The sequence below is a fragment of the Curcuma longa genome, chromosome 4, assembly GCF_044706935.1.
Source record: "Curcuma longa cultivar G26 ecotype Majalengka, Jawa Barat chromosome 4, ITB_CL_G26_1.1, whole genome shotgun sequence".
Lineage (NCBI taxonomy): Eukaryota > Viridiplantae > Streptophyta > Magnoliopsida > Zingiberales > Zingiberaceae > Curcuma > Curcuma longa.
The window spans coordinates 3,784,725-3,801,981 of NC_133864.1; the positions used below are offsets into that span (position 1 = coordinate 3,784,725).

Below are 17,257 nucleotides of genomic sequence, written 5' to 3' on the forward strand. Positions count from 1 at the left end.
CATTTTTTCTTATTCTTCCTTTTTTTACCAATTTAAACATCAAAATTACTACTTGTAATTTAAATAAATAATTTGAATCTGTCCGACTATTTGTACATGTCTGTAAATACTTGATATTATATTATTATTGCTTTTGTTTTTTTCTTAGAAATTGTAACGAGGCAAAAATTTAAAGAGCACTCTTGATAATATTCTTTTTGTGTTTTTTCTTAGAAATTGTAATGAGGCCAAAATTAAAAGGGCAAAAGATATTTTTTTTTAAAAAATAAAAGAGCATTTTATCATATTTTTTATACCGAATATAGCGTGTAATAAATAAATAAATTAATTAAAATTGATTAAAAAAATCTTCACATTCAGTATATTTATATTTAAAAAATTCTTTATTAACTTCATCAGTCAAAGATGATTGATTTTATTTTATAAAGGAATATATTTTTTAACGATTCTAATAATTAAAAATGTTTTTTTAAATTTGTTTACCTATTATATATATATATATATATATATATATATATATATATATTAAAAATAATTTAGATATTTAATTTTTTTGAATAGTCTAATCTTAAATACAATTGGTTCGAATCAATAAAATTTTTTTATCGATTATCAAAATAAATTTAAAAAATATAAAAATGATTTAACACCCGTAATTGTATCATTTTGATAATGAATTAAGTTGAATAAACATTTTTATTAAAATTGATTTAGATATTCGATTTATAAAAAATGGAATCTGTCATCTCAGTGGTCTCATACGGTCTCACAACCATATGTAAACAGGTAAATCGAGAAGTTACAGTTGACTATTACGAAAGAGGACATTGTCTCGATTTCGCTGAGATTCGATTCTTGTCCACTTTAACAAGTGTGTTTCGTCGTAACTAACTCAATTATATTTCGGGAGCTAGATATTTCAACTCATATATAATACCTTTCTTAGTGCCATGAAATCTAAGATCATATTTCTTATGCATAAAGAAAACTTTACGTGAATGGTAAACAAATTAAAAAAAGGTGGCATGCCCAGTACGTTCTGTTCTAACTAAATAAAAGTTGTTTCCAATTGATAAAAATAAATAAATAACACCAAAGCCATCATCACTCATCATCACTCGTGCCAGTTGGGATACACTAGAAAATGATTCAGCAGATTGAATTGCTCATCACTGTTCTTACTATTTTGGTGAATTCTCCGACTATCTTTACAAAAACACACACAAAAAAAAAAACTTTAATTGCAGCTTCACTCCATGCACGGCAAGACAAGCACACAACCTTAACTTGGCTCCCTGGAAACCATATTCATTTATAATTCTAATGTAATTTATCTGCTACAAGAAACTCTCTCTCTTTTTTCTTTCTCTTTCTATAAATTCCTACTCTGCTCTCCGTCCCCTCCCCGGTCTGTCCATCTGCCACAGGTTTTCAAGGTATGCATCGACTCACTTGAGCTTTTACTTCTCCATTTCTTGTTCTTGCTCCTCTTTGAAGCGTACGTTCTCCATGGTGAGTGGCTGCAGTGAAGCTGTTCTCTTCTTTCTTCTTCCATTTGCTGCATTGACATGGATTTGATATGTTATGCTTCATCTTCTTTCTTTCTTTGTCTTTATTTTCTGTTTGAGGCAAAGAAAAAGGAATGCTTTACCAAACACAAAAAGCTGCTAAAACCCTGGAAAAGAAAGAAAAGGGGAACTTTACCAAACAGGAAGAATGAGATAATCCTGTAGGAGAGATGAGGAAAGGGAAGAGAAGAGAAGAGAAGAATATTATGGTTGAATATAATCCTTTTTAGATGAACTTTTGCATATAGCAAGATGGAATGTTTGCTCAACTTCTTTTATTTCTCAAGTTTAATTTTCTTTTTTCCCCTTATTTAATCTATCTTTTCAATTTTGATATTGCATATATGTTCTACACCTATAAGTTTTTCACATATATCATTAGTTTGAACTAAAGTTCGGTTAATAATGTTTAGGTAAAGTTATACACCCAAATGTTTTTCTCATCCTCTTCGATCTACATGCTATTTCATCATACAATATATATCGCATTTCAGAAGTTAAAATAAAAGTATAGATCAATCAAATTAAAGGGACTTTGTGATATGTTTAAAATTTTAGGACAATTAAGATCATTTTGTTACATTATTAAGAAAAACAATTATCTCTAATGGCATTTATTCAAGTTTTAAGTTTTGAAGTGCAAATTCTACTATGGTGGATAGTTGCAATTACTGCTTTTGTGTTTATCTCAAATCATTAGACGACATCGTCATCATCATCATCATCATCAAGTTGTAATGTTTGTGTTACCTATTCCCTGTCAGCTTATGAACCTTATCCTTCAATTGTACGAGGCACACAGCTATATCATTAAACCACATTGAATTATGTCAATCAGAGACTTCTTTGTGTTTTCTGTACCTTTTACTCTTTACATCTTCAGTTCTTATCAATTTCACTAGTCTAACTATGGAATCTATCTTACAAATCTTGAATTAGTGTACATGCTAACATGTTAAACAGACTGTTAATGCTTTGAGCAACTTCTTAATTCACTTTAGTTTTTGCCATTTTCGAACAATCTGAACAGCAAACAAAATCGAAACCATTGGCACTTGGGCAAAGATGAGTAGATATCAAACACTATGGCTTCAACTTGTCTTCCTACTGTTTTGGGTATCAAATGGAGAAGCACAATACATGAAGTACAAGGATCCTGAACAACCGATCAGTGTTCGAATCAAGGACCTGATGAAACGAATGACTTTAGCTGAAAAAATTGGTCAAATGACACAGATTGAGCGTGAAGTTGCATCGGCTCAAGTCATGCAAGACTACTTCATCGGTAACGATATCTGTATCATTATTTTTTTTTGGGGATTTTTTTTTATTGGATGATGAATCGATACAGGTAGTGTGCTGAGTGGTGGAGGGAGTGTGCCAGGCCCTCAAGCTAGTCCTGAAGACTGGGTGAATATGGTTAACAGTTTTCAAAAGGGATCCCTTGCCACAAGACTGGGGATTCCTCTCATATATGGGATTGATGCTGTTCATGGACATAATAATGTCTATAAAGCCACAATATTCCCTCATAATATTGGCCTCGGAGCAACCGGGTAAGACGAAATTCATATGTTTTTTCCCTCCAATATCACTGAAGTCCCAAATATTTGCAATCAGTTGTTCCTCCATTTAATTTGCAAGTAATATTCAAATTGTTGGTTGATGCTTTTTCTAAACCGATCGAAACGAAAGGCAAAGATGCAACTATGTAAGAGATACAACATTATCTTTCGTAAGAGTTGAACAAGTTCATTGAGAAATTGTCCAATTTAGTTCTAGTTTATAAGCCATTTAAGCAATTCTCTCTTTTTAAAACACTCTGATCATCATTCTTTAAAGATGATCCGAGTTTACTAATTCGATTACATCTTTCATGAACATGATGGCAAACTGTTCCTTACTAGGGACCCTGTACTTGTGAAGAGGATTGGCGCAGCAACGGCCCTAGAAGTAAGGGCGACCGGTATACCATATGTTTTTGCCCCTTGTGTAGCTGTAAGTTACTAGATTTGCTTGATGTTGCAATGACAACTTCTTCGCTAGCTAACGAAAATATTCACACTTGAAGTTTCACCTATTTGAATTTGTGAAGGTATGCAGAGATCCGAGATGGGGTAGGTGCTACGAGAGCTACAGCGAAGACCACAGCCTTGTCCAGCAAATGACAGAAATAATCCCCGGGTTACAGGGTGATGTACCTGATAACCAAAGCAAGGGTGTCCCTTATGTTTCTGGAAAGTAAGTAAGAACTTTCATATATTTATCATGTGTTTAGTTCATCAAATGAAATAGATGTGCATTCTTAGTTTGGCGAATTCCAATCGGAAAGTAAAATATGATCAAGTTTAGTCCAACTCAAGTAAACAACATTTGTTGGTTGTTTCTCTACTGAAGTCTGTCTATTGCTGTTGATTGATCAGGGAGAAAGTTGTAGCCTGTGCAAAGCATTTTGTCGGTGACGGCGGCACTCATGATGGCATTAACGAGAACAACACGATCATCGACCGTCATGGACTACTTAGCATCCATATGCCTGCCTACTACAACTCGATCATTAAAGGTGTCTCGACAGTTATGGTTTCATACTCAAGCTGGAATGGTGTGAAGATGCATGCCAATGCTGATCTAGTCACTGGCTTCCTCAAGAATACTCTTCGGTTTAGGGTATGTTATACTTTTACCAAAATGTATCTCTCACAATCGATATTTACATCCTAGAGTACTAACAAAGAAATTGTGGGGGTCCTTTTGAGCCTCTTACTACCATGTTCATATTCGTTAAAAGAAGTTTCATAATGATTCTTCAAATTCAACAAACTAGGGCTTTGTAATCTCGGATTGGCAAGGAATCGATAGAATCACAAGCCCACCAGGTGCAAACTACACTTACTCTGTGCAAGATGGGATCAATGCCGGTATCGATATGGTAATCTCTCTATAGTTGGATCATGAAACTTGTCGTAAAACTAATATTCTCCTTTGTTACTAATGATGTCCATTGGCAGGTGATGGTTCCATACAGCTACACTGAGTTCATCAATGATCTTACTTTCCTAGTTAACAACAACTTCATCCCTATGAGCCGAATTGATGACGCTGTAAGAAGGATCTTAAGGGTCAAATTCGCAAGCGGCCTCTTCGAGAACCCGATGGCTGACCTTAGCTTAGCCGATCAGATTGGAAAGCAGGTTCATTGTTTTGCGAATAGTTTCAGTTTCCATGTATGCAAATAACTGTATTGTTTCTGATAGAACTTAGTGGGTATTGGAAATAACAGGAACACAGGGATTTAGCAAGGGAAGCTGTTCGGAAATCGCTTGTGTTGCTGAAAAATGGAAAAGGTACAAATGATTCTCTGTTGCCTCTTCCTAAAAGGGCTGCAAAGATCCTTGTTTCGGGAAGTCATGCCGACAACTTAGGCTATCAGTGTGGTGGATGGACAATTCAATGGCAAGGAGCAAGTGGAAACATCACAGTCGGTATGCAATCTTGATAAGTTAGGATTCGAAATTTACGCAAGTCGAGTTTGCCAAGTTAACCAAGCAAGTCATTTATGGAACGACACCGTGCAGGAACGACAATACTTGATGCTATAAAATCTGCAGTTGATCCTTCGACTGAAGTTATCTATTCGGAGAATCCTGATGAAAATTTTGTCAAAGACAATGGCTTCTCATATGCCATTGTTGTGGTTGGAGAACTCCCTTATGCCGAAACAGCCGGAGACAACACCAACCTCACACTTCCCGACCCTGGCCCGAGCTTGATTCAGACTGTCTGTGGTGCCACCAAATGTGTTGTCGTCATCATCTCTGGTAGGCCTCTCGTCGTCGAGCCTTACGTCCCCGTCATGGATGCTCTTGTTGCTGCTTGGCTTCCCGGGACGGAAGGGCAAGGCATCACCGACGTGCTCTTTGGAGATTATGGATTCACGGGGAAGCTTCCGCGCACCTGGTTCAAATCTGTCGAGCAACTGCCTATGAATGTGGGAGACAAAAACTATGATCCATTGTTTCCCTTTGGTTTCGGCTTAACAACTGAGCCAAAAGTGTCCAGGTAGAACAAGATGAAAAGGTAGTGAAGTCTTTTGGTAGTTTATGTACTCGGTCCATTTCAGTATCAGTAACCATGATATGTCGATACACCATTTATTGATGCTTTCTCTAGCTAATGTGGTATCTTAACTATTCAGTTTCCTGTGTTTGTGCCATTGATTAAACCCCATCGATTTGGATGAGATAAATTTATGTTTTCAGTTGCTATTCTTTACATGCTGCAGTGCTTTCTCGCAAGTGTTTTCGATACCACTAATAGAGTTGAATGAAAATTATTCTTTAGATTATGAAGATGCGAAACAAATAATAAGTGTTTCAGACAAGGGACTCTATCTAGCACAACCATCTCTATAAAACTACATGTAACACAAAAACTAGAGCATGAATAGCAGTCACTCGAGAGCAAAGCATAAGTGTTATTGTTTATACATCGGTCATCTGCCCTAAATAGTCGGAGGTACCTGATTCGCTTGGTTGGCTCGAATGATCTTTCTTCAGTTGCTTATCAGATGGCCCAGGGTAACCAAATGCCGCTGATTCCCTCCGCTGCTGAAAAGGATCTCCCATTGATTGGAAGAACTCATTGGTCATCTCCTCGGCCGCCTCCATGAAATGCCTGAAGCCTCCGAACAATGTTCTTTCGATGCCCTCAATATCACGTTGAAGCCCAGGAAAAGTGAAGGGCTCTGGGGAAGGGGACTCAAAAGAAATGAGTCCCTTGTTCATGTCTTCAGTGACATCGACTTCAGTATGCTCGGTGTTTGATTCAATTACTTGTGAAGGCCTGATGACAAAAACCTACCATCAATGTAAAGATCGCAAACAAAACAACAGTGAAACATGAGAGAACAGAGAACAATCTACATGTAAAAAGTTTGTTTACAGTGGGATGACGTTAATATTTTTTTTTTAACACATGGACTGATAGAAGAGTGGTATTGCTTACGATAAGCTAATGGAAATTGGTAAAAAAAATCAGAGTTCTTCAGTTGGAACCAGGGTGAAATCTCTATGAATCAGACAAGATCTCACCCAATTCAAAACAAGAATCATATACCAACATAAGAACAGTGGTTGACATATGTGAACTACTGTGGAATTTCTGTTTCGATTAAACACACACTTCCAAATACAATTCCTTAATGTTGACTTATATCCATCGACATATGCCCATACAGCACATCTACACTATGTTATAATCTTACCTCTCGCTGTTTGTATTATGCTTCATAAAATTTTGATCAAAGCAATCAACTGGCTAACAAATACATTTTGATTAAAGAATTGCCACCACTAGATTGGCCTCTAAACTAACACCACCATACAAATTAGGCACAAGAGCTAGTAAGAGATATTTAAGCAACCCAACGGTTGAAACAATAAATAAGCATTTTTCTTTGTGACAAATATATGCACTCACATAAAAAGAGAGACCTTGAAAACAAACTACTAAGAAAGGGAAATGTTAACAACCAATAATCAGGATGGTATGTACATCACAAATGGTGGATGAAATAATGTAGTGGAACAATAATCTGAACAAATGAAAAAGGTGTGCATGGTAAAAATCAGATTGTTAACTTGATAATGTCCCAACTTACATAACCAAAATAACATTTAAGGCCAATTTCCTATGCGAAAGGCAATGAGCTACAGGAAAAAAGTTGGAGAAGATGAATAAGGAAAAATTTTCCTAGTTGAAAAATATAAGAACGATGTTTAATCACATAGATTCACTAAAAAAATTATTTTTGACTCCCAAATTGGACAGAAACATGTGTTTAGTAATGCTTCCATAGCTCCACAGGATCTGGGCAAAACTAAAATGGGGCGGAGTTGGGAAACATTTCTCCAGTTGTATCCTTTCGTCCCGTTGTTTCCACCTAAGGACATGGCACCCAGCAGAAAAAAACACTTGAGCCCATTTACTCCTGCCCACGTTCCACTCAGTAAAAAATGGCCCTAGATCTACAAGTCAGCAACATATGCTGTAGCAGAGAGGACGACACACATCTAATCTATCCATCGGTATGAGCTAACCATCCCCGGCAACCACATACCTAGCAATTCACCCTATTCTACTTCAAACAATGAGATCGTACGAAAGGTAACACAACAAGAATCCACAAGTATAATTCAAGAATTCGGCGTCAAACAAATATAAGAACCCTAACTTAATCTCGATTAACACAGCGGCACGGTATTGAAACATATGCACGCCAAATCAGGCGAACAATATTCGTAGACGGTGGCATACCTGCCAATGCAATCCCTCAGCAGCTGCTCTGTCTTCTCGCACTTGCGCACGAACCTTCCAGGCTCCACCTCCTCCGTCCGGCAGCTCGATCGGACCACCCTCCGCGTCGAGAATCGCTCCTCGCTAGGGTTCAGGTTAGGGCTCGCGAGATCGCCGAAGCCCCGCCCCGAAGGCTCGTCGTCCACCCACTCCCACCCCATCTCTCTCTCTCTCTCTCTCTCTCCCTCTCCGAGTTGTTGATTGGGCCGCAAGTCTTCCGACTTGCCGTATTTAAAAAGGGGTAAATTCTTAAATACATCCCAAATTTTAGTAAATTTATGGAAACTTCTAGAATCAACAATTTTGTCACTTTTTAAAAATTATAATAAATCTAAGGTAAAAATGAAAAAATAGCATTTTTATTTTTGTTATTGTTAAAAAACACCTTAGTTTTTAAAAATGTATATTAAAATACTTTTTTATTTTATTTTTCATCTTAAAAATATTCTGTGAAAGTTTAGAGCGTCATTTGGTAAATTACAAAACTTAGCAGCACGGTTTGCAAAATTTACATGAGATTTGGGTTTGCCGCTGCCTAGAACTCCGCCGCCTTCGCTTCTGCAATCCGATTCGACCGTCAAGGTACGATCTTTCTTCCAATCTCGTGAACTCTTCGCCTTCACCTTCGATCTTCCAAGGAATCAATGAACACATCGCCACACGGTTCTCTAAATCTCTTCGTGATTGCTTTACTTGTTTCCTGATCAATACTCGCCCCTGTTCGCGCTTCCGATATATGCAGGGTTGAGTTTCTCACACGCATTTTGCTCTTGGGGATCGGACCTTCCGGGAGACCCAAATTCGTAGGAGCGGTTGACTGATTTTCAGAGCTCGACAAAATTAAGTCGTGTTTTGGTATTTCTTTTAGTAAAGCTGTGCATTTTGCCTTCTGTGTTCATTCTTAGATTACTGTGGAATTAGGGAAGAGATCTTAATCCAGTTACAGATGGCCCGTGGAAAGTGGAGAGTGCAAATACTGTGATCGAGAGGATGAAGCATCAAATGGAGGTTTCTTTATCAGGTACAGTATGATTCATTACCACTTCTTTATCATGATCATCATCAAGCTTGCCACGAATATCTGAAAATAAACAGAAATCATTAGCCAAGAACCCCATTCTGATTTCCAATTGTTTGCTGGTAGGCAAAGTTGAAGGAGATGGAAGAAGCTCAAGACAGAATGGCCCAAAAACTCAAACAGCCATATGCAGAAAGTGAAGCTAGTAAGTCATCATCTCTTCTTTTGTATTTTCTGCTCTAATAGTAGTTTCTGAACTGGACCAAACTAAGCAGTTATCAATAAATAGCAAACAAACATGTTTCTTGTAATTTGAATCTTTGTCATTCATCAAAATTGTATGTCATCAGTGTTATTACTTTGTTCATATATTTTGGAATAGTACTTGTCATCTAATCCGAATTTCAAGCTGCCATAGGTTCACAGTGTCTATCCTTAAATTTAATTTTTCACAAGTACCAACCAACACTATCTAAGTTAATTATCTAGCGTTGTGTTTACCAAGTACATTCATCCAAAAGTGGAACCTTTCTCATTCTCTTTCACTCTTCATTCCACATTTAAAACCCTCTCACCTCTCACCTCTCACTCCAATATACTCTTCAATGAGACAGGTAAGAGAGAAAGAAGAGCAATTTCACTTTACCTTTTTAGAGTTTAGAAAACTTTACCTTTACCCTTTACAATTTTGAAACCACCCATTTCGCTTTATTCCTTTTCGTGAAGGGTTAAGTTGAAGCAAATTGAATCCTTACACGGTCCAAACTACCGAGAAAGCCAACTGAACATTGTAATTTAAGAAAATATAATAAAAGATAAAAAAAGGTGATCAAAGAACTACAAAACATCAATCTGGTAAGATGTTGATCTCTAGTTAAAGTTTTTTAAAATAAAAACTAAAAGAAGAGTGATCTAGGAACCACAAAACATCCACATAGTAAGATATTCATCTCTAGTTAAAGTTGTTTAAAGTAAAAAATAAAATAAAAGTGATCAAGGAACCACAAAACAGAATATCATAGACTTGAAATAAAAAAGTGTTTATGATTCATGCACTCATACTTATTTCTGATTTGAAATCGAAAAGCCAACAATTTAAGAGTAGTCTTAGCACTACAGTAACAACATATTCTTAACTTAGGAAGAACGTGAAAGGAGAAATTAACAAAAATATGGATTTTCTTGGGGGTCAATTTGTACCTCAATAAGGATACGTATATAAACTAATCAACCAAAACTAAAAAGCCACTTCCACACGCTTAGGCACAATCTCTTCTGCAAAAGGTGGAATCCGCCACCCCAGCGGCCCTACATGGTCGGCCCTACGACCATCTGTAAGGAGGTAAATCGAGAAACTGCAATTGACCACGACGACGGAGGAAGGTATTGTCTCGGTTTCGCCGAGATTCGAATTCTTGTCCTCTTTTGCAACTCTGTTCCGTCGTAACCAACTCAGCTATATCCCGGGGGCCTTAGGCACAATCTCAAACTTAGCATATAGATCGAGTGAAGTATTAAATCAATTGATTTGCATCAGTGCTTGAGAGGGCACCGGTAGCACTTGGCGAAGAGTCCAAATGTGCCAACCGGTAGCACTTGGCAAAGAGTCCAAATGTGCCCACTTAGCGTATGAAGTCACCATGCTCGCCCACCCTCTAAACTGTAGAGCTATCAAACAGGCTAGCTAATCCATGGTGGAGCGAACCAACCCATTAGAAACCCGTTATATGGCGTGGCGGGATAGGGCGAGCCGACCCATCAATTCTGCGGGTTGAAAATCTCCAATCCAACCCAACTCAAGGCGGGTTGTGAGTTAGGCAGGCCAACTCCACGGGCCTGTCAAAAAAATAAAAATTAAAAAATATTAAAAATTTTAAGTTTGTATTATGATTTAAATTGATCAAGTTGAAATTTTTAAGTTTGAATTGCGATTTAGATGAGTCAAACCCACTAGTCCATTGAATTTTCTACTTTAATTTTAAATTTTAAAGAAAAAAATAAATTTTTTCAATTTGATGGTCAACTCCAAGTCCATTGAATTTTCTCGCCACGGGCCGACTCGAGCCACACACGGGCCTAGGCGGGCCGACTCATCTAAACCCAATTTAAAATGAATTGATAAAATTTCAATCTAATCCGTCTAAATTATTTAGCGGGGCGGACCAATCCGACGGACTCAACTCAAATTGATGACTATAGACCAAACCTCAACCCAACGACCAATACCCATGCCACCACAAATACATTGATGCAGTAATGACCCACCCATCCTCTAAGAAAAAACGGAGGTCTCTCCACGATATTCTATTGAATAGTTGATCGCTATGGTAAAGAATTAACAAATTTAAAGAGGATTAAGAAAGACCCAAACTATTAAGCTAGCCGTCTCTTGCTGAAGCAGGAGCGAAAGTGATCATATGAGCTACGACAGGGATGATGTAGACTATGAAGCTAACAAGAAGGGAGCCGACGGTGGCGTTGATGGGGCCAAAGAAAGGGAATACAATCACTAAGAAGTATATAGGGATCACCATGGGAGTCTTACCAAAACATCCACATGGTAAGATGTTCATCAAAGATACATGGTGGGAAACTGAGATCAATAGGGCAATAAGTATCATTTCATGGAAAAATCAAAGGAGTCACCTTGGATTTTGGAGTTCACTGGTGCGTGAACAGGGTGAGAGATCGAGAACACTAGCGCCACGATGATTCTAGTATATCTAACGCCACATCGTCCACCAAGATCCTCGCCACCTCCACGTAGAAGAACAACAACGAATTCGTGTTCAACAATTCCACATGCTGCAACTTTTCTCGATCGAAGTCGGCTCTGTTGGTTCTTCTGAACACTAGCAAATTCTCATGAGTAGCTTCGCCAGTGTCGTTCTAAAAGAAGTAGGAAAATACGCGTCCAAATTTTGAAGCGGTTTAATTTAGTTCAAGGTGCCGACAGCTTGTGGAGGGGACATGTAAACGGTGTCAGTTGTTCTCCACTCGCAATGGGGAAGAGGGAAGAAGCCGCAGCTTGCGGAGGATAATTTTGGAAAAAAATTATTATTAACTTTGGAATCATAAAAAACCTTATGCTTCTAAGGTGTTTCGATTCCGAATTATATCCCCAATTGTTGATGTGGCGGGATGTTGCATTATCGGGAATCATTGATTACATAAATCAAACAAGGATTTTATTAATAATCTACTAAAGTTATCAACAATAACCTCCAATTAAATGCCTCCTTAGAGTTATCGTTGGTCGAGCTCTTGATCATGATAGGAGATTAGGAGTTGCATGCATGGCCCTCAGTTTACCAATTGATTTAGTAGTAAACTTAATACTAAATTGAAATATTTAAGTTTGAATATTCTAAAGTAAGATGGAACTAAGATTTTTCTAAATACTACTGAAATCATGCCAAAACTCGGTAGTTTAGTTTAATTTTAATAAAAGAAGTTGACAGAGATATCATAACAGGAAAAACTCAAGGTAAAATGATGATCTTCAAAACTATATATAGGAACCTAACATTCTTAAATTCTTGGTGCAGCGAGAAAATGTTCCAAAACTCTTAGGACAAAAGTGAAATTTCCTCAAAGAAAGACATGCACCAAATGGATTCCTACCCACTCATTCATTTAACCCTAGAGATGCACTCATCATCACCACCACCATCTAAATCTACCTCTCTTCTCTCTTCATCCACTTGAGGAAGGTCCCTTTAGGTGATCATGAGGCTTAGCTTCTTCACACTCCGTGAGATCAAGTAATGAGTTAGTCCCCACTCACACCTTCCTTTTTGTTTGTTGTCCACCAATGCAACCAAAACAAATTTAAGATCAAGAAAGCAATTAATCCCTCTCTTCTCCTATTTATAAACTCATCATTTTACTTATCCTCCTCCTTGCCTTCCTCTTCTTCTTCACGATTGACTCACTTCCTCCCACTACAAAAATAATATCGATTAGCGACCGAATCTTCCTCCGATTTTCGGTCGCTAATCGGTCGCTAAATCCTTATGCAACATAATTCAGAGATCCAGGTCATTAGAAATGTCGTTGGCGGCCCAATTTGTTGCCCCGGAGCACATTTGCTATGTGCAATGCAACTTCTGCAACACTTTTCTCGTGGTAGAATATGGATACTTTTATATTTCATTTATCCATCATATAAATCATAAGAAAGAGGTCAGAAGTATACTATTTGTGTGTATTTTTTCCTATGAAGTTCTACTTGATTCTTTTCAGAAAATACATTAAACTACTGACGACTAATTTATATTGTACTGTGGACATATTGATTTCATTTGATTTTGGTCAAGATCTTATTTTTCATGACATCTTCGAACAAAACACTATAATATTGGTGATCTGACATAAGATCTATGGATGATCTTATTTTTCTAGACATGAATGTCATGTACATGCACTATAGGAGCTTTGTTCTTTCAGTTTTTTAGCACTGAATTAAGCTTTTGGCCAAGAAGATATATTAAATCTTTTTTCCATTTTCAGTTGAATCTAGTTTTTATACATATTTTGAGAAATAATAATAAAAAATGTACTTCAAACAACTTTAATTAGTAGCTCCCAAAGATTGTTAAATATCTATCATATATTCTATGTATATGAATCTAAACCCTAGAATCAGCTACCTACTTTGGCTGACAAGATCTATGCCTATCAGCAAACCTATAATCTTTCTTCAAAAGCATAAGTTCTTTCATTTCTGGAATGAATTTATAATTCTTTAACAAGAAGCCAGAAGGGAACAGAAATTTAAGAAAAGTCGGTCGAACTGGTGAGAGGACTGCAATGCAATTGATGGAATTAAAGCTGCAGCCTTTTTTAGGGTTCCTTGTCTCATCATTTTGAGTTAGAACCAAGTGATCGACTCACTGTGTTTTTTAGGCTACTGCAATCTCCTCACTGTCTTTTCATCCAACGAGTTTCTGATCTTGATCTCTCCCCTCTTTTTGCCATCCTTCTCTTCTCCATCTTCTTGAACTTGACAAGGAGACAGATCAACAAAGAGACAAGCCCCTCTTTTCATTCTTCTACTCAATAAAGGTGTTGACATTTTCTTTTCTCAAGATCTTTAGGTTTGTCATAGACATCTCTACAGTTCAATGCTTCATAGAAGTAAAAGAAAGACTAAGTTTAAGATGTTTTGTGCCCTAGTTTGCATATGAAAATGTACAATAATCTATCTCTTATAGTTCTCAGACTTCAAAGCTTAAGTAGACATAAAAGTAGTATGTCAAAACTTTGAGTTATTACTATAGTTCAAGGAAGAAAGACTAACTTTATTATATAAAGTTTGTTTTAGTACTTTAGATGGACTTGTAGATAATGAAGTCATTAACATTTTACTTTTTTTTAAAAAAAGAATGATATATTTTGCTTGATTAATTTCCAGGTTAGTGTGCCAAGCAATAGGCTAGTTTTCAACACAGTAACAGTGAGATGTGGCCTCTGCTCAAATTTTCTTTCTGTGCATTTGGAGTCATTGCAGCAAACTCTACCTCTTCATGATCTCCAGGTTTAGTTTCATTTATATGAAGAGTTTTTAGTCTTTCTTGTTGTGCACATGTATAGTTACTTTAGGGGGTTTTTTTCGATATGTCGATATGGTAGCTTAGTTGATATATAGCATATGCATTGTGTATGTAACATCTTGGTAACATTTCATCACACAAGGATTAGTAGTCCAAAATGAGTTGCATTTAGGAAATGGAAGGGGAAAATATGTGCAAAGGTTTGCGATAATTTACTCAAAAAATTGGTTGCATCAACCATAATATTGCATATCCATTTTCATTTGGTGGAGAGAAAATTAAACTACAGGCCTACGACATCGAACCTCAAGGAAATTGGATGGATCGTGGCTCATCATCATCATCCAAGTGCAATCAGACGCAGAATGATCAAGGACAAACTAAACTTAATCGTAAGATTACGATACTCATATATATGTGGTAGTCAAAATAGTTTGTTTTCTTCATATATATTGCTTCATTTGTGTCACTATTGTATAAATTAGTGATAATATTACAAAATATATTAGCAATTAATGACAAAAATTATACATCAATATATATTGTATTGATAAATCTACTAATAAAATTTTTAATGAAAATTTATTGAATTAGGAAAAAAATAAATCTAGTATCAAATTCTTATTACTTATTAGAAATTGTTTTTTGTTAAACAGCTCCTCCTGAAAAGAGACAACGTGTTCCTTCTGCATATAACAGTTTTATCAGGTAATTAATTGAGATTTTTTCATATAAAAAAAACAAAATTCCAAAAGAATATATTTTTCCTTAACTTTTTTTCGCCATATCAAACATCATTAAAAATTAAATCTGATGATTCTTTGAGATTTCTTGTTTTCTTCAGGGAAGAAATTCAAAGGATAAAGGCAAACAATCCAAGGATTAGCCACAAGGAAGCTTTCAGTTCAGCAGCAAAAAATGTAAGTACATATGATAATTATTATCAAAAAATATTTATATATTTTTTGATTTTAATAATTATAACAAATAATAATATTATTAATAATGTCCTAAAGGCAAACATAAGATACCTTTAAAGCTAAGTGTTCATTTGCCCAAGAAACTACAAACTAATTGTGTATTTGCTTTAAAATTCTAGGTATTGAGTATAAGTTATAATACATTATTAAAAGTAAGGGCATATTTTGCAAAGAAGGGTAAATGATCTAGTGAGAAAAATGAATGATTTTTTTTTCATCTATCAAAATCGAGTCAAATTCATCTATGAATTGTCATTAGTTGATAGCATATGAGGATCAAAGTAGTCTTCCAACACTTGGGCATGTTTATGCTAAAGTCTAATTTGATATCCATGAATATTAATTAATCCAATTAAACTTAGATTAGTAGAATTAAGTTCACTCCTTTATATTTATAAACTTCTTGATTAGATCGTAAATTTTACATGCTTTGTGAATACTAACTAAACTCAAAGATGAAAGAATATTTGGCCACTAAACCCTTGTTTTGTTTCAACTTGCATCAATAAACTAGCTAGTTACAAAACAACTCAATATTCTTGTCTATTTGTTGGATACTCATTAACCGCAAATACAACTAGTTTTAGGTAGATTATGTGATTCCTTTTCTCAAGTGTGATGCATTTATTATCCTCCATGATGAATGAATTGGTTTGTTTTTTCACTTCGATAGTTTTGTTAGCATCTCCTCTTTAAATTGGCCTCAACAAGTGAAGAAATTATATATTTTGCTTATTTCACTAATTTATCGTGTCGCAGTGGGTAGACCCGACCACCGGCCGGGTCCAGCCCGGATCCGGCCCGGGTCAACGGCCGGGTTAGCCGGCCCAAACCGGAACCGGCCCGGGGCCGGTTACGGTTCAAGGGGTCTGAAACCGGCGGCCCGTCGGTTAACCGACGGGCTGAACCGCCGATTCCAATAGCAACCGTCGGTTTGGATTTTTTTTTTCATTCAATACATTTGTATATAAAATATATTCATTTTTATTTAATTAAATTATAATTTAACATGTCGTTGTTGGGGATTGAACCAGGACATCCCGAAACACAAGCGCATATACTCACCACTGTTCTACAACGTTTTTTGTTTATAAAATTAATATAATTATATATATACTATATTTATATTTATTTAATTCAAATCCATTTTAAGACGTCGTTGATGGGGAACGAACGCAATTCTCACCGGTCTTGGAATACGCATCACTAAACTACATCGACTTTTCTCTTTTTGTTTCAATATTTCTTTTATATAAATTTTAAATTTTAAATTTTTTAATATAATAATCTCGAACCGTCGTGAACCGTGAACCGGCGGTTTCGAACCGTGAACCGTAACCATCTTGGGCGGTTAAGGTTAAGGGTCGATCTGCCATGAATCGTCGAATCGGCGGCTCTGAACCGTTGAACCGTCGATTCTGAACCGTGGTCGGGTCTAGCAGTGGGCACGCTTACCTAGCATTCATATCGGGCCAAACCTCAACAAGAATAAAAGAATAAGGAGTGAGGATTGATGGAGAGAATAAATTTAGTATGGGTTAAAATACAATCTTGAATAAATGGAGATAATTAAATGGATCTACTCTTGTATTGATTGCATTCTATCTCTATATATTGAAGTGTGAAGCAAGAACAATACTTTATTGTACTTCATGAGTTTGTATACATGCCTCTCTCAAGTTGTTCCTAGTGTTAATTTTAGCATTGTCCTTGCTAGTCGACTCTCTTCTCCACTTTACTCTTACTATTGTTGCACCCGAACTCATTGTTGTTACTTGCGTG

General features: G+C 36.4%; 3 protein-coding genes and 1 long non-coding RNA gene across 4 annotated transcripts; 3 read left to right on the forward strand and 1 right to left on the reverse strand.

Annotated features, from left to right (window-relative positions):
* Positions 1–1,415: 1,415 nt before the first annotated feature.
* LOC141828130 (uncharacterized) lies at positions 1,416–5,631 on the forward strand. The gene is made up of 10 exons (XM_074715501.1): positions 1,416–1,436; positions 2,599–2,853; positions 2,920–3,124; positions 3,476–3,566; positions 3,664–3,809; positions 3,992–4,235; positions 4,393–4,497; positions 4,577–4,759; positions 4,849–5,050; positions 5,144–5,631. The coding sequence occupies exons 2-10, from the start codon at positions 2,634–2,636 to the stop codon at positions 5,629–5,631; spliced, it is 1,884 nt and encodes a 627-aa protein (XP_074571602.1). The 5' UTR covers positions 1,416–1,436; positions 2,599–2,633.
* A 256-nt stretch (positions 5,632–5,887) lies between these two features.
* LOC141828295 (fra a 1-associated protein) lies at positions 5,888–8,088 on the reverse strand. The gene is made up of 2 exons (XM_074715697.1): positions 7,884–8,088; positions 5,888–6,410 (listed from the first exon to the last, which is right to left on the reverse strand). Exons 1-2 carry the CDS (start codon positions 8,081–8,083, stop codon positions 6,050–6,052), a joined length of 561 nt encoding a protein of 186 aa, XP_074571798.1. The 5' UTR covers positions 8,084–8,088; the 3' UTR covers positions 5,888–6,049.
* Positions 8,089–8,415: 327 nt separating this feature from the next.
* LOC141828385 (uncharacterized) lies at positions 8,416–8,920 on the forward strand. Its single transcript, XR_012601760.1, has 3 exons — positions 8,416–8,504; positions 8,665–8,777; positions 8,863–8,920. It is a non-coding gene; the product is annotated as an uncharacterized LOC141828385 (long non-coding RNA).
* A 2-nt stretch (positions 8,921–8,922) lies between these two features.
* LOC141826926 (protein YABBY 2-like) lies at positions 8,923–16,989 on the forward strand. Its single transcript, XM_074714247.1, has 7 exons — positions 8,923–8,943; positions 9,067–9,145; positions 14,357–14,479; positions 14,785–14,887; positions 15,152–15,203; positions 15,340–15,415; positions 16,918–16,989. Exons 2-7 carry the CDS (start codon positions 9,128–9,130, stop codon positions 16,987–16,989), a joined length of 444 nt encoding a protein of 147 aa, XP_074570348.1. The 5' UTR covers positions 8,923–8,943; positions 9,067–9,127.
* Positions 16,990–17,257: the final 268 nt, after the last annotated feature.

Bases quoted from the DNA above. Each gene is read 5' to 3' on its own strand.
- LOC141826926 (XM_074714247.1), top strand. The intron at 15,204-15,339 runs GTAATTAATTGA...TGTTTTCTTCAG, and splicing joins GCATATAACAGTTTTATCAG to GGAAGAAATTCAAAGGATAA. The intron at 15,416-16,917 runs GTAAGTACATAT...CGGGTCTAGCAG, and splicing joins TCAGTTCAGCAGCAAAAAAT to TGGGCACGCTTACCTAGCAT.
- LOC141828130 (XM_074715501.1), top strand. From the start codon at position 2,634: ATGAGTAGATATCAAACACTATGGCTTCAACTTGTCTTCCTACTGTTT. The intron at 3,567-3,663 runs GTAAGTTACTAG...GAATTTGTGAAG, and splicing joins TTTTTGCCCCTTGTGTAGCT to GTATGCAGAGATCCGAGATG. The intron at 3,810-3,991 runs GTAAGTAAGAAC...TTGATTGATCAG, and splicing joins GTCCCTTATGTTTCTGGAAA to GGAGAAAGTTGTAGCCTGTG.
- LOC141828295 (XM_074715697.1), bottom strand. From the start codon at position 8,083: ATGGGGTGGGAGTGGGTGGACGACGAGCCTTCGGGGCGGGGCTTCGGC. The intron at 6,411-7,883 runs GTATGCCACCGT...TTTTGTCATCAG, and splicing joins CTGAGGGATTGCATTGGCAG to GCCTTCACAAGTAATTGAAT.